Here is a 24938-nt window from a genome sequence, read left to right as displayed (position 1 = left end):
TGTTTTGAACACCAGTGCAACTCTGAATTACAGGGCATAAAAAAAGTATCCTTCATGCAGTGGACTGAAGTATATTATACAGAAAGTAATTTACTCTTCTGGGTGTGATTGGTACCCATTTCTCATGGTAGCTGATAGTAGATGTTCAAGTTAAGTGGTCCAATAAATTGTGCAGTGGTGAAGAAAATGCCTAGCCGGGAGTTTGGGTTTTGGGATTTTTTTTTTTTTAACGATTGCATTTTAATTGTTGCTTTATATCTGGAAGGAAGAAGATGTTTGTCTTGAACAGCTCAATTTTTGTCTTGTGTGGCTATGAATGTTCTCATTGTGATAAACTGTCATGTATTCCTGCTATGGTGAGAGCTTAGTAAGACATAAAATAACCCTATTTACACAGGAAAATATCTTGTATATATGTAAATTGTCTTTGAATTTAATTGCTTTCTTTTTTTGTTGCATTGCACAAGCATTACTGTAAGTGTCCATTCAAACTTTTATAAGTTAGATATTAATTTGTATTTTACACTCTTTCCAGTAACTTAATCTCAGTTGTGCTATTCAACCTGTACCTAAGGAATTTTCTGTGTTCTCCTCTATCTTCCATCAGGGGAAAAAGATGAAAGAATTTGGGATTTGGTGGCTGTAGCTTTAATATTGTTAGACTAATTCATCAAGTCTAATAAATTCTTCCTTCTCTATTCCAGGGCTTTATAGTTGCTTTATGACTAGCAGAGACCTTCATTAAACTGGCGACTAGATTTTTTGTTTTGTCTTTCTGCAAAGTTAATTTGAAATGTGCTGATACACATGACAAATTGTCATTTAGATTTCTTTGCTACTTAGTTTTCTGTTTTCAAGTACAAATCTGAGTCTGCAATCTCTTCTGTTTCCCTGTGTTAAGAATTAGCTAAGAAAGTTTAGGATGGGACAATGCACTTGCAAAAGTATTTAAGTTTCTAAGTGTTACCTGCAAAATTAAAAAAAAAAAGAGAAATAAGTTGAAATAAATTAACCAAAGTGCAGTTTAAAGGAAATCTTAAATGTTACTTACTCAACTTTCTGCCTAATATTTTTGGTCTGACTGTGTAGTCAGTAATCAAGTGCTAGCATGGGAATGCCAATCCTACAAGCATTAAAACTTTTGTCCAGGCTTTGTGTATTTCTCACTGAAGATATGAGTGCATAAAGGAATAGCCATTTTCAATAGGATCTGTGCTAAATTGTGGTTGTGCACTTTTTTCTACGAAAACAGCTGCGAAGAAGTCAGAATTAGCATGAAAAGGAAATCTCTTTCCAGTTTTGCTGGAGTTAATCCCTCTACCTTTTTACTGCCATGTGAACGTCATATAGCTCTTATGAATCCTCCTTGGTGGCTTGTAGTGGAATGCCTTACAGATGTGTGTGTTATGAAAAATCGAGTAAATGCTTTCATTGTTTTTGATAACATTGCTAACAGTAACGAAAACTTGAAAGAAGTATATTGTGGGAATTAATGGTAGAGTGTTTTGCCATCAAAATTCAGTTGGGGATGTGCACTTTGTGACTATGTCTGTTGCTTCTCAGTCTACTTGAGACCTAGAATTAGTAACTCATATTTGTGGCACAAATGCCTCGGTGCACATTGATGGCAACTTTACTCTTCTGATGATAATCTCATTTGTGGCACCTCTGGGAAGGCTTTGTGTTTACTTAGACTAGCAAAGCATCTTTAAGGTTTTTGTTTGGATTTTGTGATAAACTTGTGTACACAGCTTGCAAAATTCAGTTTATTTAGTTTTGAAAGTTGCTGGCAAATTAAATGAATTACAGTTTTCATCCTGTCAGTACTGGATTCACTAAAAGAGTGGGGAATATTTTTATTCCTAACATGGAGATCCCAAAAATTGTGCCATCTTCTTGTGTCTCAGTTGCAGATGCTTCACTGTTCCAGGGTAATAGAGGTAACTGATAAGGAGTCAGAAATAGCATAATGGACTGTCACATGCAGCAGGAGGTTCTCTTACTTTATCAGGCTCTTTCATACTCTGCCCATTTTGCTAAATTTTAATTTCTGTTTCTGTTTGGAATATGCTGGATTTTGCCATCTTACAGTACAACTGACTGCCAGGCATTCCTCCAAACAGCAACCCATGGCTGTCATAGTGAAAACTTGCTGTGTCTGGCTCTGTTTCAAAGGCTGGGCTGGTAGTCTGCCACTCGAACGAGAAAAGCTAACAACTGCTCTTTCAATGTTTTTAACATAGGACTTGTTAATAAAAAACAAACAAAAAAATTCCCCAGGATAAGTGGTTTTTAATTCTCTTTGTCTTAATAACATAAAATGTAAGATACAGAAACATAAACAATGCATTCAAATGTGTCCAAAGACAGTTTATGGCAGCATGGGCTGCTACTAGGATATACTCTGCCATTGTCTTCTTTGAGCTGGATCCTGTTAAAAGTGGTCAGATTTTTAAAGATTTGGACTGGTTTTGAATATTTATTTTCTGGACTAGACAAAATTCTAGAAGAAATACCTGTAATGGAGAAGTTTTTGTTAGTAGAACTTCTTTCCCCCCTCAGAATACGTGAGATTTTGTGACCTTTTTTGGGTTATGGGCTCCCAGAAGTTCCACTCTTCCTGTGGAGGAGAGCTGTAAATCTGAAAGTAGATTTGTGAATGCAAGGGTAAGTGGAAGATAATTTGTCCCTGGGTGGTAATTGCAGCGTTTACTTCTGAAAGAATAGGACTCTTGAGGTAACTTAGAATAAAAGGCACGATTAATCCTTGAAGTAAGCTCTTCTCTAGAAAAACCTTAATCTTTAGTAAGTTTTGTTCAGTGTGAAAGGAGATTAGTTCTAGTCTTGTTACTGTCTATTGCAGGTAATGAAAACAAACATGATCAAATTTAACTTCTAAAAAATTCCAGGAAGAAATCTCCGCTAACAGTATAACACAACTGAATCACATCTCAAAAAGATCACTATAACAAGTATTTATAAAACTGTGCAGACACACTAAATATCAGGTGCTTCTAGCAGTCAGGATTTGTCATTTCAAGCAGTAGTTTTAATGACATTGGGAAAATGTATTTCCACTTTGCTGTTTTTGTTTTTATTTTAGTGAAATATTTTTTATTTTAGTGAATGTGGGTCAGGAAGTATAAACAATCATTGTGTAAATAAAACTAGCAGAAATTGTTCAACTGTATATTTTTATTCCAGGTTGGTCCCAAAGGACAAGTTGTAGGAATTGATCATATCAAAGAACTAGTAGATGACTCAATAAATAATGTCAAAAAAGACGATCCTACATTGCTGTCTTCAGGAAGAGTGAAACTGATTGGTGAGCATCAGACTGATATACTTACTAATTGAACTGATATTCTTTCTAGCAGCTGGTTGAAAATTACTGAATTTTATGTTATTAAAAGTTCAAATTTAAGAAGTTAAACCAAAGAAAAAAGAGCCAAATGAAAACTTTAAAATTCAAATTGTCTATAGGCCTGTGGAAAAACAATATCTTCCCCAGTTTTGAGAATATGACTTCTGGTAAACTCAAAGAATATGTAATCATTCTTCTAGAAAAGGTTAACAGGAAAATGGGTTTTTTTGTGAAAATACTTCACGTGGTGAAGGTCTGTCATGTTAAATTTGCTATTTAAAATTGGGGTTGAATTCACAACTGTTCCTGAATAAATACTCTGCCATCTAAATTTGGGTGTTTTAACAAGGCCTTTACACTTCTGATACAGTAGGTGAGAAAGCTGCATGCAAAGATTCAAGTGGAAAAAGTACTAGATTGGCAGTATGCACCGCTAATGTTTCTTTTGCATGTTTTTAAAATTGACAGTAGTTGTATGTAAGGGAAGTGATTAATTGACACTAAAGTACTTTAATTCAGTTAGAGTTACTGAGAGGAAATAATGCCAAAATGATACAGGGACAGTGAATTGTTTTAAATAATGGGTTTTTTTACTAAAAAGAAGTTGGTTGGTTTTTTTTTTTAATATTTGGGGTTTTTGTTTGAGTTTTTTGTTTGGTTGTTGTTTGTTTTTCTTAGAGGATGCATGGCTGGCAGGAGGAAAGTATGATTCTATTCATTGAAGTTTAAAAAAAGAAATTGAAGGTCTGGGTCTTTTTTGAGGCTTCTTGCAAGAACACTTGGAAAAATGATGATTATGTGATGTTTGGCTCTTAGCTTAATTACCATTTTGATTCTTGATCTTTTTTTGTAAATGAGGGACTTTTCTAAATATTTTTAAAATAGGTTTATCAACATGTACGCATGTATAAAATGCCATGTGTCTCATTGAGAATGCTTATGTCTCAGAATTTCTTGGAAAAGAAGTTAGACTTCTAGGGCTGTAGAAGGGGAATGAGGGAATAATTGCCATTTCTGCTGTACAAAAGCAATTTTGGCTTATGCTTCTGGTTGTTCTTGAAACACTCTGGTGCTCTTGTGAGTCTAGAATTCTAAGTAAGCATCATTATCTGTATCATCTTTGACTACATAGCAGGATGACTAAGAGACTTGTGAATAGTTTTGTTGTGAGCTACATTTAAAAAAGTAGTAACACTTCTGTGAATTAGGTGAAGAAGAGTGTTTCAACTGTGCTGGATTCCTGGGGCCTCTTTAACATGGAGCAAGAATCCAGACAACTGTTTCTTTAAAACAAAAAGAGCAACAGATAACTCCCGCTCAAACACCCCCATCCCAAACACACAAACAAAAATCTTGGGTGAACAGGCTGATTGATGATGGGAACTATATGAATTAAGACCAGGTGTGTCAGTTGCTGGCTTTTCACAGGATGCTTCAGACATTCTACACAGCTTTGTCTTACCTCACATATACCATAACTGCATTTCAGGAGCACCAAAATTATTTTGGGGTATCTTGGTAATAGAACTGTACTGTGAAGTTGAGAATTGGTATACTTAGATTAATATGTCTTTGTTAGTTTGTGGGTGTTTTGGCATTTTTTTTGGTTTTGATTTTTGTTTTGTTTACTCTTAATATCAGGAGAAAGCCTTTGAGGAGAATCTCTCAAGTGCTTCTACTTTACCACACTTTGGCTCACATGAGAGTACTCCTGGAAAGCACAAACTTTGATTCCTTTTGGGTGAAACTAGGCAAGATTATGTGCTCCAAGAAGCAACCAAATATGTTTGATATGTGGATATTAAGACAATAAGACTTAGATCTAGACTGAAGTGATTGTCCTTAAATGTGTATGTGGCACGGACACCAGGTTCTCAGCAAAAGCTTTTGCTGTACGAATCTGCTTCTGTTGTACTGCACTATTTGCTGATGCAGCCACAGCCAGTGGGGATGAGGGATTCTAACCACAGGAAAGTTGTTTTCTTCTGTTTCTGTGCTCCTGCTACAACTCTTTGTGAAACAGGGCTGCATAGAGGCACTGAAGGCTTGAGTATTGTGGTCAGCAGATCAGGTCTAGGTTCAGAAACAAGCTACAGAGCCCTTTTATATCAAAAAGTCCTGACACTGCTTTTTTTCCTCATCACCACCTGCCACTCACCACTGTGATTGCTTCACTAACAGGCTGGAGACGTGAGTAGAATAGGTGCCATTATTCAGGATGTAAGCACAAGCTGAAAATTTGGGCTGCTTTTTCCCTTTGGACATTGAATAATAAAATAATTTGAATGACACTGAAGATATGAATGGCAACTTTACTCTTTTTTTAAATCTTCTGGATATTTAAAAGTGTGCTGCCATTGTGGGTGGATATATTTCTTCTGTAACCACAAGAATTTTTGTGTATTTTGAAAGGGAAGAGCCATGCTGTACCTGATGCATATAAAGGAGCATGATTTTTTTTTCCCCCTTTGGTTGGGTGTGTGCTGTTTTTGAAGATGTTAGCTATGGTTTGGACTGTTGATTCTAAGAGCAAAGGGGTTAGATGTTTTTGGGTCTATTTACTTTTGTCAGTGAAGTGATTAGATGTGCAGAAGCCACATTCAGACTTCTGGTCAGTGCACTAGGGACATTTATGTCTCAGAATATGTGCACTACTCTTCAGAAGTGACAGCAGTTTCCTTCACAGCTGCTTCTTCAATGTGGCAATTGCTTCTTTTGCCAGCAGTACGGGAGATTGCTAGTGCCTGCTGGTGCACCCTGGGGAATGAGGGTCTGCCTCCTTGTGTAATTAACATAATTTGTAGCAGTATCTGTGTGAATAAGCTAAAGAAGTCTTTCTCCCTTGCCTTCCCTGATGGAAGAGCCACTTGATACAGTAACACATCATTGCTGCCTCTTTAGAAGCAGTGTACAGTGCTATTAAGATAGAAAAGTATAAATTATAGACTTGACTACATTGAGGTCATTCTGGTAGAACCCACTTTGGCAGTCAGAGGGGTTACACCCTGGAAAATACTGGAACTTTCATTACTGGTGATCTCTCTTGCCAGCTGATTAAGTGGAAATGGTGATCGTTAGGGGTGAGTTCTCTTGAAGGACTGGTAGTTCTTTCTTGACAGCTTTTTTTATGGTCCTTGTTTGGAGTTTGTGCTGGTCAGAATTGATGTTATCAGGATTTATGTCACTGACCTCTAGGAGATTTCTCTGCTACAGAGGAAATGTGCTCTCTTAAAGAGAGCATGGATGTAAAAGGTCCTTGCCAGGGTCGTCGTTTAGGACCTCATAAGGAAGATGACAAACAGCCCAGTTTTCATTGTTTCAAAGAGCTGTCCAGGTCTTCCTGTACAGTCTTGGGGTGCAGGGTGTTGTTACTAAACAGATGGCCCTCCTTATCATGGAGTTCAAAATGAAACCTGCTGTGGCGACCATGTATTTTTCCTACCTTGTGAGTTGTTGGAAGGCAAAAAGTTGACAAATTCTCAGCCTCTGACTGGGGCATAGCAGTGCTTTTGACTCTTTCAGTTTTAATTAACTTGTGATATTGGTGATTGCAAAGAAGTCAAAGCTCAGCTAGAAGATGGGAAACCCCAAACTACTTGTGCTGAGCAGAGGACTATGCTCATTAACCTCCATGTTTTTCCTTCTTGACTGATTATTGAGATTTCTGCAATCACAGAGTATGAATTTATGGATGGTTCAGCCTCATTTATTAAGTTTGTTCTAAATAACTCCAGAGAGAGCATGCCTAACTTGCTCTGAATTTGCTGTTGGTTTCCTGTAAATACTGTGGATGCCATATTCACATAATCTTCTTTCAAAACTTAACTCAGGATCCAATTTAGTTTATCACATTTCATTGCCTTAAAAAGCCCAAACTGTTACTCTTTCCTTTTGCATAACTGGGATGGTAGGAGACATCTGTGATAGTGTGCTTCTTCATGAGTTCTCCACCAAAACTGAAGCAGCATTGGTAACCTCTGAAAACCTTGATTACTCCTAGCATCTTCCAAGCAGCCACGTGGAGCTTTAGCTGTGGCTCTCTGTGTTAGTCCAGTGATTGTCTGCAGGAAGAAGAGTGAGGCCCATCTGCTGGCAAATGTGGGGTGTGCACAGGTTACTGCAGTACTGCATTAATGTCTGGCTATAGGTGTGGGCTCCTATTCCAACTGGTAGTGCCGTTGTAGACTTATAGTCCATGGGCACAGTTCCTTTGTCTTTTCTCACCTTTGGAGTCTCCTGATATTTGCTTCTGACCTTTAATGCTTTCGACTTACGATTTGCATTTTATTTAGGAATGGTGTGAATAAAGACAAGGCAAAGCAAAGTGTATGTTCTAAGAGGGTATATGAGAGGGAAACCTCGTCTACATTGGAATTGGTAGGGAGCATAAATACTTACAGTGTCTTTTCTCTAAACACTTTCATTATAAATCCATGCTTTCTAATTTCAGGTATTTCAATACTATTTAATGTCTTTTATAAACATGTGTGTCCACATATGAGGGTGTTTTGTTGCATTTGTTTGACAAATGTGCTTTTTTTTTTTAAACTGATTTCATCATGTTATTACTGCGCAGCACAGCTTTAGTTGAAATCTGAGCATAGCTTTTACATATAGATATGGGAAATCAGTTGTTTTCTCCAGTCCTTTTGAAAATGTTTTTAAAAAAGTGTTTTCTTGCAGTGGGAGATGGACGATTGGGATATGCAGAAGAAGCTCCCTACGATGCGATTCATGTTGGAGCTGCAGCCCCAGTTGTGCCCCAAGCAGTAAGCCTTTATGTTTTTTGTGTGTGTTTCTGTAATATCCTAGCTGTAGAGAATGCTTTGCATACATCTCTATGTAAAATACTTGGTAGCTTGCACTGCTGGGAATATCAGTGGGCAGTGTGGTATTACTGTATGGTGTGGGGTTTTTGTCTCTGTTATAATTGGGCTTCCTGTTGGTTTGATAAAGCTGTATGTTATAATAACTCTGCTCTAAATAAACACATTTCAAAATTACATGTGTGCAACTCTATATTACAACAGTAAACTGGAGCATTTTATTTAATAAGATAATTCAGTTTTATCAAACACTGAGTTACAAAATTTAAGTGTGTTTCCCGAGTTGCAAAGCACTGAGCCTGTTGAAAGTAAAATGCTCAGCTGGAAATACAAGAAGTGCCATGTGTTTGTAGCTTTCAGAATGGATACAGGGCAATTCTTACTAGAGAAGCTGAAGAGTAACTTGGAGCTTTAGAGTGTGCATACATGTAGTCTATTTTGCAGATAAGATTTTTTTTTTTTCTCTTCCATTCATCAGGCACATGGTAATACATAGCATGGTTTCGATATGCTAGGTGCCAGTTAAGGTTTTGAAATCTTAATGAAGGATAGTGAAAGACTGGAGTTTGAGGTGTTATAGACAGATTGGGCCTTTCCAGACAAGGACCAGTGAGGAAGGGAGGTGGGGGCAGTTTGCTTTTTTTTTTTTTAAGTTGGTTGTGTTTTTTAGGGTTTTTTTGAGGGAGGTTTATTTGTTTGGGTTTTACTGTTTGGGGGCTTTTTTTTTTGGGTGGGCGTGCAGGGGAGTTTTCCCAACAAAGTGTTGACACTTGACAATTAAAGAAGTAATTGAAAGCTTATTAGTGAATGAAACAGTTCTTAATTATAACTTTTAGCAATGGGGATTAATTTTTTTTCCATGATATCTGGGAAATATGAAATTTTCCTTGAGACTACTGTGATTAGCCTCCTTTAACTATGAAAAAAAAATCCAAGCATTTCTCACCTAGTCTATTTACTTGTCACTTATCTTAGTCATATTCATATATTTTAGACTAGTTTCATAAAAGACTGTTCCATTCACAGAATTAAAGAGGAGCTGATGGGTAGTGAGTGTGTTGTAGACAAAATTATTCCAGGAAGAGAAATTGAAAAAAGTCACCAATCTCAAATCTTATTCTGAGGGCTTAAGGGGAGATCAGTTACCCCCAAAATTTTTGACGATGGGCCTGTACTGATGCACAATGACCATTGAACAGTTAAACAGTTTAAAAGTATTGAATCTGCTGTAAAAATATTTACATGTTTCCCCCACATATATAGAAAATAAAACTGAAACCAACTCAGTTAATTATATTATTTTACTGTAATACCAGTTTTTGTACCATGTTGCTGTGATACTCTCATTTTCAGCGCACTTTTTATTTTTCCTAATGGAAGTAATTACCTACTGCATAAAAGTAGATAGATACAAAATGGCAAAGCTATTAATTTACTGTAAAAAACTTTGGATCCAGCTTCTCTGAAGTGGCTGGTTACATTCTAATTTCTGTGTTGTGTTCTAGCTTATAGACCAGTTAAAACCTGGCGGAAGATTGATATTACCAGTTGGCCCTGCTGGGGGAAACCAGATGCTCGAACAGTATGACAAACTAGAAGATGGCAGTGTCAAAATGAAGCCTCTGATGGGAGTGATATATGTGCCTTTAACAGATAAAGAGAAGCAGTGGTCCAGGTGGAAGTGATTTTCTGTTCCACTTACTTCTTCCACACACATGCAAGGTGAAAGGGTGTGAATTTTAAGCAGATAGACTACAAGGCCTGCCTTTGCTGCTGTCATTGCTTTCTGCTCCTCCATACCATGAAAAGTGACTCAGTCTGCATTACTACATCACCCAAAGGAGGTTATGCTAAGTTTCAGTTAAATTAAAAGCAGAAGAAAAATATTGCATGGGTTGCACTTTGTCTCTTTTGGACATTTAGTCTTTGTTGTGTTGAAGATTCTTATTTGGTGTTTTAAACACAGTATTTTTTCTAGGGTAAAACTTCACTTTTAATGAACTTTTTATAACTATTTTGCCCAATAATTAGGGTGAAGTGTAAAATTTTACTTAATAAATACTGTTTTGTCCTGTAAGTTAGTGGTAATTGGGTATTCATTTTTATTTTTCTGAAACGCTACAAATGAAGAAAAATCTTTGTAAAATCCTTTGTGGAAAATGTAGATGATCTTGCAAGCACTTTTCCTTTAGCCCCCAAGTAGCAAAAAGTGGAGAAGATAATTCCTTCTTCCCAAAGTATACATATAGTTGAGTAGTGTTCAGAAAATTTTCTGAGACATGTTATTAAAAGTCTGTCATCTGTCTCTGATGGGGCAGTATTTGAGTTTGCCAGCATAGCAAACTCTAAAGGCCTTTCTAGAGGTAGCAAACCGTCCAGTTTGCTGAATTGAACAGCCAGTAACATGGACTTAATGCAGCTGTCAGCCTAAGCCATGCTAGGCATTAGTATGTGAATGAACAAAGCAGCAGTGCTGTTTTGCTTCCTGGCAGAAAGTGCTTGTGAATGTATTATGGGCATAATGAAGTGCAGAGATGTGCACTGAGCTCTGAAAACAACTCTTGAGCTTTATAACCTAAATTTAGATTTTTGGCTTTTTTCCCTGTGATATTCTGGAGTGGAGTATAGCTTGTGATTTGAATATGTGAATACTTAGTCTAACCTATCAAAATACTCATAAAAAGTACAAATAAAGCAGTTTGCATACCGCTGCTTACTGAAACCTCATTTCAGTGTTTCTTGGGTTGCTATATAGTCACCACTTACAAATTACACTTAAAACAACTTCAGTGAGCTACTGCTTAGTTCAAAGCTTGTGAAGCATACTTGTTATTCAAATGGTTTTTATTTGTTATGCAAATGAACACTTTGGCCTCGAATATTGCCAATATTCCCTCAGTGTGGTACTCAGGGGTTTCCTGCCTCTTTTATGGCTTTGGAGGCTTTCCTTTGTGGTTGGTTTCCTCCTCTGGCAAATGTTTTGTTTAAGTTTGGAGTGCATGCTTTGCTTGCTCTAAAAAAGAGAAGTAGTCTTCTTAAGCCTTCCTTCTCTGAGAGGTTTTATAGATTTTTCTGCCTTCCCACCTCATCTGATTATGGTTGTTTTTTGGTAGCAGCAGTGTGTGTTCAATAAACTGTAAGAAGGGTTTCTCAAATGACAATGTTTATCCTTTTCTTTTAGTGAAGGTGGGGTACTATGTAAAGGCCTAGAATTCTGAGGTTTTTTGCATCTCTTCTGTGCAGCTTGGTATTTCATTTTGTCTGCTAGTTCAGGAAGAGCTAATAGATTGTGTTAGGGCCTCCTTCATGAATACAGTGGGGTTGTTATTCCCAGAAATTCCTACCAGTTTCTGTGCTTTTCTGAAACACTTCTTGATTTTATTTATTTACTTTTAATTTATGAATTTACTTTGGTGTTATAAAATAAAAGTGCTTAGCCTGAAGGGTTACCTTGATCTAGTGTGGCACAGAGGCTGTGTTTTGCTGTGTACACTTAAATTTGATTCAGACTTGGAACTCTCTGTTAAAGAAAATCTCAGAAGTCCACTTCTTGTAACATTTGGTATTTCTTTAATTGTCCTTTTAATCTGAAGAAAATTCCTATTCCATTTTTTAGGATCACTGTCAGTGCACTGCTGACCTTACAGGAGGTCCGGAGGTCACTTTTTTTTTTTTTTTTTTTCCCCTTATTGATGACTATGAAGTGTATGGTCAGCCAGCTGTTGCTAAGGAAATTCCTGATTATAAGCCAGCATTTTTTATCTGTGCTGGCATCAAAGATGAAAGAGGTGTTTTTTCTGCACTTCCTAGATTTCAGTTTATCTTTTCTAAATTGTTCAAGATCTGTGAGCAGAGTTCAGTTAGAGAGTCCTCTGAAAGAGCATCTTTAGGTGTTTCTGTAATAAAAATCTATAGTATATGGGAGACTAGTTGTAAATCTCAAATTCATTAAACAATCACCATTTTAAGAGTAGCTCAATTCTGTGTGTTTAGTTTGTCTTTCTTTTAGTTTACATTATGTGATTTCATTCCTAATGCAGGTAACTCTATCATTACATTAAGGATTGGTATCACTTCACAGAATACAATTGATAGATAAGCAGCATTTTTCTAGGCTAGCAGACCTTCCAGTGGGCAAGAAAGAAGCTGTTTAAATTTTTGCTGAGCCATTTACATGTTGGAGAAGTTAGCACAGTTCTTTAATAGGGCTGCAAGGTGTTTTTGCAAAGCATCACAACACTCCAAGTGGTTTTTGAAGTCAAACCTACATTCAGATATTTCGTATCATTCTTCATAAAGTAAAACTGGAACTTGTAGCAAAAGGAAGTCTGGACTAGCTGGAAGAAGAAGATTCCTTGGATTTTAATACATTGCTAAATAAACCATCTTACTTGGGAATACTGTTATATTTCCTGAACTTTAGCCCATAACTTTCTAGTATTAGTTCAGTTGCCATCTCCAGATATTAGTGAGAATCCTCTCAAATGTGACTACCTGAGACATTTGGAAGTAGATTATACACAGGACCCCTGTCTTTGGTACAAAACAATGCATAGTGTGCCGGACATCCAGCAGTCAATGCCCACTTATGTGGTTATACTGGTAAGGATATCCTTTCACATAAAACTTACCAGTTGGTTTGGGTTTTTTCACTGAAAAGTAGGGTGGAGAGAAGGCTTCTTGTGTTGCACAGTTGGCAGATCTTGTATAAAATAGGATCTCTCTGGTTTTATTTCTATAAGTAGTAAATTCACTTGCTACTGATACGGAAACACAATATTAAAAGTCACAGAATCATAGTATTATTTAGGACAGAAAACACCTTTAAGGTCATTGAGTCAGACTGTTAACCCAGCACTGCCAAGTCCTTCACCACTAGACCATGTCCCTAAGGGCCACTTCTACACATCTTTTAAATACCTGCAGGGGATACCTTGTCCTGCTGGCTGCACTATTGCTGATACAGAGGTGTAAGAAAATAACAACATAAATAACACTTAGCGATGAGTCTTTTGTGTTTTGGATTTGATTTCCAGACAAGCAGCTGTTTTAAAATGTTAGCAACTACTTTTACCTTACATATTGCGTTAGTAGAAATTATTAATAAACCCTGCTAAATTCATATTTGCTGATAAAATACAAAATTGTAATGAGACTGACCTTTCTGAGCAAAAACTTCAGTGACTAAACTGGGGCTGTTACTGTATACCACTTATCTGTATATAAAACAGGCTTAACACCCTTTTGGGAAATTTATTTATTAGGAAATATTTTAATATGTTTCTGCTTAGAAACCCATATTCAGTGTTTCAAGTGCCCCTGATGAGCTAGTTGACCAGTTTTGTTTGAAATTAGCAGGTGTTGTTTGCATGGAATTCCTCAGGCCATGCAGAATAGTGATTATGATTAAAGTCTTTATTTTCCTTTGGCAAAAAAGAATCTCTGCACAAAATATTTGAGGTTAAATTTAAGAATTATGTATTACAGTGGTGGTTTGACCCTGACTGAATGTCAGGTGCTCACTGAAACTGCTCCCTCCACAACTGGACAGAGGACAGAGAATACAGCTCATGAGTTAAAGACAGGGAGAGATCACTCACCAGTTACCACCACGGGTAAAACAGACTTGACTTGGGGATATTAATTGAAGTTATTGCCAAGCACAATCAAAGCAGGGTGATGAGAGGTAAAACAAACATTTCCTCCACCCCTTCTCCCTTCTCAGCTCTACTTCCTGCCCCCCAGCAGCGCAAGGAGGCAAGGAATGGGTTTACAGTCAGTTAATCACATATTCCTCCTGCTGGTGCTCAGGGAGAGGAGTCCTTCCTCTGCTCCACTGTGGGGTCTCTGCCACAGGACGCAGTTCTCCACAAACTTCTCCCAACATGGGTCCTTCCTATGGGCTACAATTCTTCATGAACTGCTCCAGCGTGGGTCGCTGTTGGTGGGGTGCAGTCCTTCAGGCAGAGCCTGCTCCAGCGTAGGTCACCCACAGGGTGACAAGTCCTACCAGGAAACCTGCTCCAGAGTGGCCTCCTGTCTCCATGAGTCTGCAGTACCCTGCCAGGAGCCTGCTCCAGCACAGGCCTCCCATGGGTTCACAGCCTCCTCTAGGCATTCACCTGCTCCACAGGCTGCAGGTGGATCTCTGCATCCCTCTGATCCTCCATGGGCTGCAGGGACACAGAAGCTTCACCATGGTCTGCACCATGGGCTGCAGGGGAATCTCAGCTCCAGTGCCTGGAGAACCTCCTCCCCTTCTCCCCTCCTCTTCTGACCTGGGTGTCTGCAGGGCTGTTCCTCTCACATGTTCTCTCCCTGCTCTTCTCTGCACAGTAACTTTTTGCCTTTAATTTGTTGTCGCATACTTTCATTCCTGTTTGGCTCAGTGTTGGCCAGTGGAGGGTCCATCTAGGAGCCAGCTGGTGTTGGCTCTGTAGGACATGGAGGAAGCTTCTGGTAGCTTCTCACAGAAGCCATCTCTGTTGCTCTCCCCCCCCACCAAAACCTTGTCAGGAAAACCCAATACAGTTATGCAAAAATGCATGTGATATAGCTGATACAGTAGATTACAGAAAAAAATCCTTTTCTGTAATCTGCTGTAAAATAAACTGGGTATGATTTCAACTTTCTCAGTATTATGATTGATCATAGCAAATAATAAATACTTTATATCACCACCTTTCCAGATTAAAATACTAGAAGTCTAAATATTGTGTCTTTAAAGTTATAAAGGGAGAAATAAATAAATAATTAGCTGCTGAAACATTCAGTAGATGCAGTATTTTTAATTCATAAATGGCTACACCTAAATTCAATTTCAGTAGTGGCAGCATGTGCTTCATAGATGAGTGATGTATTGAAAAGGGAAAGTCAAATGCTACCTAATGACAAGAAAATTGAAGTGGATCTAAATGACTGAGATACAGACTTTAGATAGATTTATGAATGTTTGTTCAAGTATTTAATGTGAATGCCTTCCACTAAAGAGGTGATGAGGCATCGCAAAGCTACATGACTTACTTGTATCCCAAACTTGCTGTTGATAAGTGATTCTTTTCTTTATGACAAACACTGTAATTTACCTGAAGGGCTACTATTTGATTTTTTCTGAGAATGCCTCTTAGTTTGTTGTTGGCTATTCATTATGGGAAGTGTAGAGTATTCATGTATATGTTTTACCTACTAGTAAAGCAAAATTTTCCAAACTTTCTTTAATTTTTTTTTCTATAATAGTAATTTTGAACTAATGACTTCTGAAATTTGCTTTAACTTGAGCTTACAAAGTTGCTTTGATGCCTCAGTTGACAGATGAGTGTTTCTCTTGCTAGAACTCCAAAGGCCTAAGAAGGACTACTGTGGTGATTTAAATCCTAAATATATATATTGCTTGCTAAGCAGGAGCTGGTAAGCAGATTGGAAGGAGTGCATAAATGAAGGTGGAGAGAAATTACATGAGTTGTGTAAGAATCACAGCAAATAGCTGCAGCCAAAAAGAATACAAATCAATGTATCTTTCCTGTGGCTCTGGAGGACAGCAGGATAGTTTTAATAAGAAAAAGGCAGTCATCTTTTGAGTCTCCTTTTAAGCTTTGTAGCAGGATGGTTCTTCTTGTACCACTGGGAGGATAGGTCTGTATCCTTATTCTCACCAGCTGAAACCTGGTGAATTTCATAGCTCAGCAGCTTCTGATCCATACAGGATCAGCTCAGGTCAGCTGATGCTGGTTTGCAATCCGTATTTTTGTCTGCAAGGTGTTCTACATTAGGGAGAAAGCTGACAACTGTTACCTATCAGCTGATGTGAGACTTTTCTGGAGCTTTCTAATACGTACAATCTAATTATGCACATAGAAGTTTAAATTCTATCTGTAGAAAATAAATGCTGTATAATTTTAACATGTGTTTCATGGATTGGTTTGGGCTGGCATGCTGTTGTTAGACTGATGAGTAGCAAAGAGCAAGTGAAAAATCTCTTGAGGAAAGCTGATCCCCTTAATACAGTAAATGTTCTAAAAAACCAAAAATCCTTATTTTGAAAGTCACATACAGTATGTAATGGTCGCGACTATGTTAAGGCAATGAAAAATACCAACAATTAAAACATTGCCATGCTAATATAATTTAATTTAAATTATATATTTATATAGTAATTATATATTTTAAATAGAAATGCCTTTAAAGAAAACCCCAAAAAAACAAACCCATACTTCAAATACTTTTAAGTGTGTTAGCAGCATTGTGCAAAAACCCTGCTAACATCTGTGGCTGGGTAAAATTAATACAGAATGTTTCTTAGTCTTATGGTTTCTTGAGGATCTAGCTTGGGTTTGAAGGATTAAGAATTGCTTGTCACAGTAAAAGACCAGGATTTTATAAAGCTGTGAGAGTATATGGGAGGAATCAGGATAAAAATCACACCCACAATTAGGCATATGGGACTAAGCTAACAAAGCAGTAGTCATTACTTACATACACTTTCTGAAGTTGTAAAAATTAACTGATGATGCAGCTCCTGGAATTGTTAGAGATGAATGAAGCTCTTGTCCTGAATTCACTGGCACTGCATTTTAAACTGAGTATCAGATGTTCATTTATTTTTATCTGTTTAAAGTAAGCAAATACTCTTTCTGTGAGATAGGCAAATATGGAGAGCTTCCAAACCTTTAGCTATAAACAGATTTTTCTTTATCCCTGCCAAGATGTGTTCTTCCCCCTCCTGCTTTTTTCTGCTGTCTGTAATTACCGCAGTGCTCTAAAGCTGTATGATTAGTACCTTACTATTAGGAGGCAGTGCAAAGTGCAAAGAATGCAAATATTTATCACTCACAAATCACAAAGTTTGCATCCCAACTGCATTAGATAGAAAACTAGTCATTTAAGCACTAGTTTCTATGGTCTTTTCAGTTGCTTTTAGAATGTTTTGCATGCTGTCATTCCATGCTGTATGATTCCTGAAGGATAATAATGTCTTTGTAACTTGAAGATTTTGTATATGTGCATGTAAAACTATATTTTTGTGGGTTAGTTTGCATGATAGCTGGAAATACTATTGTGTATTGAGCCAGCAATCACATTAGTGAGGTTTTTTCTAAGTTAGACACTTTTCTTTGGCTAATGAGGCTGATGCACCTACTAAAAGAAAAATTTCAGCAAACTTGTTGTGAATTTATAGATTCCTTGTTAAAAAAAAAAAGGCAAGACACTTCTCTTTGAATTTTCCAATGTTCATAGTGGCACAGTGCACAGCTTTCAGATTTGATGGGCAGTTTGCATTAAAATTGATGCTTTAGAAATACCTAAACAAATCACTACTGTGTGATAACTTTATGGTTGGAATATAGGTTCTATGGGTTTCTTGTTTCAATGTGTTTTAAATGTCGTACAGGACAAAACCCCTGCATTTTCTAGATTCCTTGTAGAGATTTAGAGAGACTTCCTGATGCATCCTTTCTCCTAACTAGATCTCCTTTCAACACACAGACACACACACACACACACACAGAGACACACACACTGCCCTGCCCCCAGCCTTTCCATAACCTACTCCTGATTTATCACAGCTCCTTCAGGAGCTAATCAAGCTCCTCTGAGAAATAAATAAACTAAGTGGTACAAACTGCATGACAGGGATGTGAGATTGTGTTCCCAGCTTTCTTGAGAGACTGCAGTTGAAGCTAAACTTGCCTTTTTGGCAGCTACAGAGGATGGTTTTTTGCCAATACTCTGTCTAGTAAGTTGGCTCAGTTGCTTGTCAGCGTGGAGCCAGCAGAATTGGAATGGCAGGTAGCTGTGTAACTCACTGTGCAGTGTGTGGGGTTTCCTTAAAGCCATTGATCCATTAAATGTGAAATAGAGGGACCCATATTTCACAATAAGACACATAATAGTATGAGATGGTGCAGATGATATGAGATTGCTGTTGCCTTTCCTTTGGTGTTTGTTTTTTTTTCTTAAATGCTTGAAGAGATTTCTGAAGTTTTGCTGATGTGCATGAGCACTTAAATGTAACCTGACTGAATATTAAAACTTTTCAAATTGATTTCCAGGGGGAGAAGAAACATAACTGCATCTGTTTTCTTTCTGCAGGGATGAATTGTAAAAGCAACATCATCTTGACCCAAACATAGTGTTACAGTGGACTGCTCATCTCCAGTTCTAAAAGCTTTTTGAAAACCAACAGCATTGCAGCTTGTTTTGGACTTCGTTATACTGTTGTTATCAGCATGGAAAAGCGTGGTGTTTGTTTTATTTTTTTAGATGCTCAAGGCAAATCTGATAAAGAAATGGTGGAAAGTTTTATGTGGGCACTGTTTTATTTAACATGCCTTTATTTCACTTTCATCTGTTCAAAGTGAATTTCTGCAAAACTGCAGATAAAGACCTATAGCTTGTGAACTCTGATTTTGATGGGGGAACTTGAACACTCACTTCTCTCGGCTCCTGTGTCCCTTGGTAAAACTGCTTCTGTGCACCTTATGACACTACGTAGGTAATACCAGGTTTTCTGTGTTCCAATGTCTGCTAGATGCTACTAAAAGGAGATGAACTTCCTTTCTAAGCTTTTGACATGGTGTCATAGACTAGCATGTAGTAGATACAATCAGCTGCTTTTTTACCTTAAAACCAGGCATTTGTATATATTAAATTTCAAGACATCAGAGGTGGGTTGCCACTCTTATTAAACATTGCTGTTCACGTTGGACATAATAGACATGGTTTTCCCTTTCCTTCTAAAATTGATTAATGGAATCTTGAAATTCTTTTTTGGTTTATAGCTCAGTGCTGGTGTGGTACACACTGATCTAACTCTGTAAATGTGAGGTAAGGTGTGTTCCAATCACCAAACAGTTTATGCAGTGCTGCTTTGCCAAATAAATTTAAAAGCAAAAGGGGGGTTGTGTGCTTGGGTAGAAGATTAGGATGGGGATGTAATCTGAGGTATGGATTGCTAGGTACTTTATAAAAAACCAAAATCCCATTTGGTTTAAAAAGGAAGTTGCTTTTGGCAAAGCCCTTTGCTGTATTAACATTCTTACTTTTGTAACTGTGGGCACCCAGGAAAAATTTTAGTTTTTTAGAAAGTAAATTCTAAATTGCTGTGAAAGGAATACATTGTGCATGCGGAAAGAATCCTGGACTCCTAAGTACAGATAGATGCACTTGTTCAGTTTTCATATAGAAGAATAGTTGGAAGGTTATAAGCCTTTCTTTATGCCCTAAGTTTTCTGTTTTGGTACTGTAAAATGTCAACAGCAAATTGTAAAGCAGTACGGTAAGGTGGACTGCTTTGGGAAAGGGGGGAAATGTGTCTTTGGTCATCTTGCTCAAATCTGAGCAACCAGGAATTAAAGTAAACAGCATACAATCATTATTTTATCCTTTTTTTTTAATGGTAGGAAGGATTATAGAATAAACCAACTCATAGTGATCACTGCAAAAAAAAACAAACCCAAAACAACTCTTTATAGTTGAAGAGCTATAATTTTGTGATAGGATTAATCCCTGGAAGCATAATGGTTAAAATTCAAAGGCCTCTGAATATGGAAAAGGAACATTTTAAATAACCTGTCTTTTGAAGGCCAGCCCCATTTTATTCCTCTGTAAAGATACTATACGACTTAATTTATTTAGATGTTTGGAAGTTACCACCTCCTGATCTGACTGCAGCCTGGGAGCACATGCACAAGATTAATCTTATAAAGAAATTAATATAGCGTGTATTCTAGAAAATACAATCCAGAGAAATCCACTTGCGTCTGACAAATTTGTACTAACCCACAATCAACTGTGACTCTAGTTCTTGGTGTTGAAGTGAAATATCTTAACTGATGCATGCTAACGTTCAACCTTTTGGTCGCTGTATCTTTCAGTTTGAGTTCAGCTTTATTTACATCTTCTCACTAATTTACTCAGTTAAATGAAAGATATGAGCTCAACTGTATCCAAATTCCTGTCTCTGGACACAGTGTAATAAGCTAGCCTGACTTGGAAGTGGTGTTAAAACTGAGACCCGACGACAACTTCCTGGGGAAGAACCACTTCAGGAGGTGTGAGGCTTCAGGGACCAAGGCTGGTGGGAGTAGTGCACCCATTCCACTGAAGGGGTTGATGATAGCCAAGGTACTCGGACAGAAAGGAGTATCCAGGAGTAGCATTTAGGAGTTGGAAAATGGAAACTCCTCCATGATGGAGCAATGGTTCTGAAGTAAAAACTTGGAGACAAGGACAAGTTGAAACACAGAAGGCTTGAAGAGCTTGAATAAATGCTGTGTGAACTGTCTGAATTGCTACTTTGCCAAATAAAACAAACTGAGAGGAAGCTGTATCTAGGTGTCTGTCTGATTTTGTGGTTGGTTTTGTTTTTTTAACTTTCAACAGGATTTCACACTTCCAAAAAGAAACCAAGCATGTATAAAAATACTGGTTTGCTAACTGAGCAGACCTATGTGTCCATTTTCAGATAATTAATGTATTGCAGCAGTTACAAAGCCTGTTCATACTGCCTGGAATGTAAGTGGAGTTTTTCATTGCTGTTTGGAATTTCTCTTAGTTCACATCTGTGTGTTTTGGTCAAAAGGGTCTGTGCATAGTTCTCTCTGCTGTCCACAGTTCAATCCAGCTACCTTGGAGAGTGTGATTTGCCACTTGCAAGGATTAAAGTTTTTATCTCTTTATGAGAGGTGCAGTCATGTTTCACTGGGCTATTACTATCACCTCTAAGCCAGCTTGGGAGAATGGATTGGCTGAACTGCTGAGTTGCTTATCTGGTTGTTTCTGGGATCCAGACAGTAGAAGACTTGGAAAGCAATACCTGCATCTTGAAAGCCCACCAACAGTTGTGGGTTCTCCAGTTTTATGTGCCATACGGGTGCTTTCTGTTTATGTAGCAGGAATAACCTGCTTATTTACATTTTCCATTCAAACTGGTCAGCTGGCTTGAGGCCACAGAGCCCATAACATGATTTTTTCTGGAGGGAAGCCAGCGCACAGTGCATGTGCACCAGCACTGCTGATGAAGCCACCTGGATGATTCCTGAAATGTTTTGTAGTCATCGAGTTTGTAACGGGCAATAATGCCTGGAGCCAACGGGGCTCTACATGGTAGGCTCTGGAGCTTCCAGCTGGCAGCAGTTCTCTCCACATGTGCAGTGTTTTTGTGACAGGGTGACAAGCTCCGCGATTTTTGAGTGTGGAGGACTGTGGAATTAACCATCAGCAGAAAGAGGTAAAGTAAAATACTCAAAGGAGAATTCTGAACTAGTACTCTGCTTCCTGCCAGGAAGAAGGGTGTTAATCATTCTTACAGTAGCAGTGTTTTCTTCCTTTTACTCATTAATGGGCCCTGGATTGTGCTGCTTTTGAATTAAATGCAGTTCACAGAAAGAGGACATGAGACAATTCCTTCTTAATTTTGACATGATACAAAGGATGAGTAGTGCAAACCATCTTTATGATTCGTAACTGGTTCTATTTAGCTATTTTTGAATATATTATGCAGTTTAAAAGATGAATAATTCTAGTTACCTTTATGGAACCCTTCATCCCTGTCCAAAGCAATGTGGAGGAGGTATTCTGCTGAAGTGAATGAGGGGTGGTCCTGGTTCAGAAAAAAGGCATATGGTGAGGTCACACAAGCATATTGTGCAGAACCAAACAAAAAAATTCAGAGGGAAAGTGTTGCCCCAAAGATGGCATGCACACAGGGGATGCAGGAGATGACGAGCTCAGAAATTGTCTTTTGTATTTGAGAATGCTCAGACTTCATAGATCAGGAAGAGTACACTAGAGTTTAAGTACTGCAGTATACAATAGATGGATTCCAGCACGGGGTTTAAGTTGATTTTGTGCATTTATACATTTTGCCTTTGTTGGCTCAATTTCAGTTTTTGTTCATCTGCTTTTAATGGTGAAAGTATAACTGCTGATCAGTTGTGGGAAGAGCTGACACTCGTAAGATATCATAACCCCACTTTGCCTTTACTGTAAACAACATACACTTGCGTGCTCAGAGCCCCCAGCTGGCATGCTTTGGGGTTCCGTGCCTCAGCCAGGTCTGAGGAAATAAGCGTGGACTTAAACTTAGCCTCATGCAGGCAGAGGTGATGTAAACTTTCATCTACCTGGTCTGTTTACCTCCCACACTTCATCCTTGGCGTACAGGGCTGCTTTCTGTTGCAGGTAGCAGTTTTTTACACAGCACAAAATCATCATGCAGCTGATGCACTCTTAACTTTCCTATGAAAGGCTGTTACTGTTCTCTCATGGTCTTACCAGGGTGTTACTGAGATGCTCAGCAGAATGTGCTCAGGAACTAAAATTGTATTTCTTTAAATTATGAATTGAGTGGACATAGCTATTGCTGAAATATGTATGGAGGAGATCCAGCTGCCCATTGAGAATTGCCTGAAAGCTTCAGAAAGGAGAAATGAGAATAACTTTGTGTCTAATCACACCAAACTTAGAACTTGAGACAATCCCATGCCTTTTAGCAAAAATGTTTTAGCAGCAATAGACTCTTTTCATAAAGACTGTTGATGGAGTTACTCTGACACCTCACTTAATTCTCTAAGGTTTCTTTGTAGTCCAGCCATTTTCATCATATGCTTCTGAGCAGCTGACCTGGTAGATACTCTCGAAAACATTCCCTAATGCTTCTGAAAAGCTGAAGTTCTTTTTTTCAGCCATGTTTGGGCTTATGTGTGCATTTTATGTGCTTGTACTATGAACAAGTCACATTTGTTGTTTAGTATGTTCTGCCAAAACATTTTTCAGCTATAATGGAGAAGGGACATCTGAGATTAATCAGTAACTTTTATTGCAGGTGCCTTATGGACTAGGAGAACACTCTCAAAGGCCTCTGGTTAGGAAAGTGGGTGATTCAGAGCATCTGCCTAGGCTACTGCTTAGATCAGAGCTCTAGAGAAGCTCTTCTCTGGATATAGAGGCAGCCTCAGGGAAGTCATCTCTTGGGCATGGAGTTAGCCTTGGACTTTCTCTGTAGGCCCAAACTTCCACTGGGCTGCCTGCTTTCAAGTCCTTTCCAGTCCTGCACCCATTCAAGTTCCCTGCTCCTTTCTTTATCTGTGTTGTCCAGTCATTTGTTTTGAGAGTAGATACCTTAAATGCATATCTTTAAAGCATTAGGATCTGGTAGTTTTAAGACCTATGTTAAAATTTCTTGCTCTGCCCCCTTTAGGGCAGGATGATAATTTTCTGTTGGCCAAGAAAGCTGTGACTCTCAGTCCTCTGCCAAACCTTTCTGCCTTGTCTGGTTTTCCCCAGATTGCTCAAAATACACTTTTCATTGATTTATGAGTGGTTTGTAACTGTCAGCCAGGAGCCTTACAAGTGCAAAATCTAAAATTTTACCAGAGATCTTTTAAAACTTGTTTCTGAAGCATCTTCTTGTGCTGATCCAGTAATTCTAGATTTCTCTTTGTGTTTCAGGGCTCCAGCGCAGAGTGCAGCTCACTTTCTGACTTATTTTAAGTAACTATTACTTGAAAAATATATAGCAGAGTTACTTTTACACAATTTTTCCCCCTTAAACTATTCCCTGTTTACAGCATGTTTCCTTCTTACTCAGTTTACACTGATTGTTTTGTGGGCTCTTTCATATTGATTATTCTGTGTTTATTGCCTCTGTCTGGTCTTTATGCCTATCAGCACTCTCTGAATTGTCTCTAGCTTTTCCCTTTGCTCTTACTCTTAGCTTTTGCCATTAGAAACTGAAAAATCCCTATTCCTGATGCTCATGAAAACAGCCAGCCCAGACCTCAGTGATGCATGACTGTGGATTCTGTTGGGGCTTACTAGAAAGGCTCTCCCTTTGTTTTGGGGTGGCGTGTTTGCGTTGCTATTGGTTCCTGCCTCTGACTGGCTCTGCGCAGTTTGGGATTGAAACTCTTATGCTTTATCTAGGATTTGAAAAGTAAATGGAACATCACACTGACCTATTTCAGCCTTTTTGTTTTGCAAATGTGCTCTTGGAACTGCCCCTGCTATTATTCTACAGTGCTATGGAATGATTACAGCGGGATGTTCAGGCTAGGATCCACTGCAATGGTGGGCAGCAAGCAGCCCATATTATGGAAGAAAAACCCCTTACTTCTAAATATGGATCAAACCTAGGTAAGTATTGTATTGTTTGCTACTCTGAAGTAATTTGTACCCTTAAGCTGTCTGAAGGGCAAAACAGTTTAAAAAAGCAGTCCAAGTGAAATAAGAATCTTGATCAACATTAAAATACACTGACAAATTTTAATGACCTTTCCTAATACACAGAGGAGCAACATCCACAGAGCTATGCAATGAGAGTAGTCAATATTCTCTGCTTACCTAAGATGTTGGTAAGAAGAGGTGGACTGAGCATATTAACAGCTATGTGGATAGACATGCATCAGTGCTTAGGACAGGCAAAACAGATCTGACAGACTTCAAATAGTGATGATTTTAACAATGTCTCACTTCTGCTGCACGATAAGCACTTGTGGGTCCCTTTCGACTCAGAATATTTTGTGATCTGTGACTGAGTAAAACTCCCCAGCTCTGGGGTCTGCATGAGAGGCCGAGTACAGTTTTAGCAATGCAGCCATGAAGATGGGCTAGAAGCACTGCCTGCTCTGAGCACTCTTTGTCATCAGAGGGAGAGAGCCCCAACCTTGGGAGTGGCTGGGAAGGGGCTATAGAAGTAGTATCAGCAGGAGGCAATGACTGGGAGCTGCCTGGGGAGAAAGGGAAAAGCA

The 24938-nt window shown here is 38.3% G+C and overlaps 1 protein-coding gene across 4 annotated transcripts in view; it reads left to right on the top strand.

The window, feature by feature from the left end:
- Positions 1-20518, top strand: part of PCMT1 (protein-L-isoaspartate (D-aspartate) O-methyltransferase) — a 35225-nt gene extending 14707 nt beyond the window's left edge. The window contains exons 5-8 of one of the 4 annotated variants that reach the window (XM_085055855.1): positions 3205-3325; positions 8048-8133; positions 9696-9865; positions 18280-20518. In XM_085055855.1, coding sequence (XP_084911981.1) covers positions 3205-3325; positions 8048-8133; positions 9696-9865; positions 18280-18292 — 390 coding nt within the window. In that variant the 3' untranslated portion in view covers positions 18293-20518. Of the gene's footprint in view, positions 1-3204; positions 3326-8047; positions 8134-9695; positions 10268-18279 lie in introns of those variants that run through there. The other 3 variants (XM_085055857.1, XM_085055858.1, XM_085055856.1) reach the window with 3 other exon arrangements.
- The last annotated feature ends 4420 nt before the right edge of the window (positions 20519-24938 follow it).

Source organism: Lichenostomus cassidix, chromosome 3, assembly GCF_008360975.1.
Source record: "Lichenostomus cassidix isolate B80296 chromosome 3, HeHo_3.0, whole genome shotgun sequence".
In the NCBI taxonomy this organism is placed as follows: Eukaryota; Metazoa; Chordata; class Aves; order Passeriformes; family Meliphagidae; genus Lichenostomus; species Lichenostomus cassidix.
The sequence above is the reverse complement of the archived record's forward strand: the minus strand, read 5'-3'. Positions and strand labels throughout refer to the sequence as shown.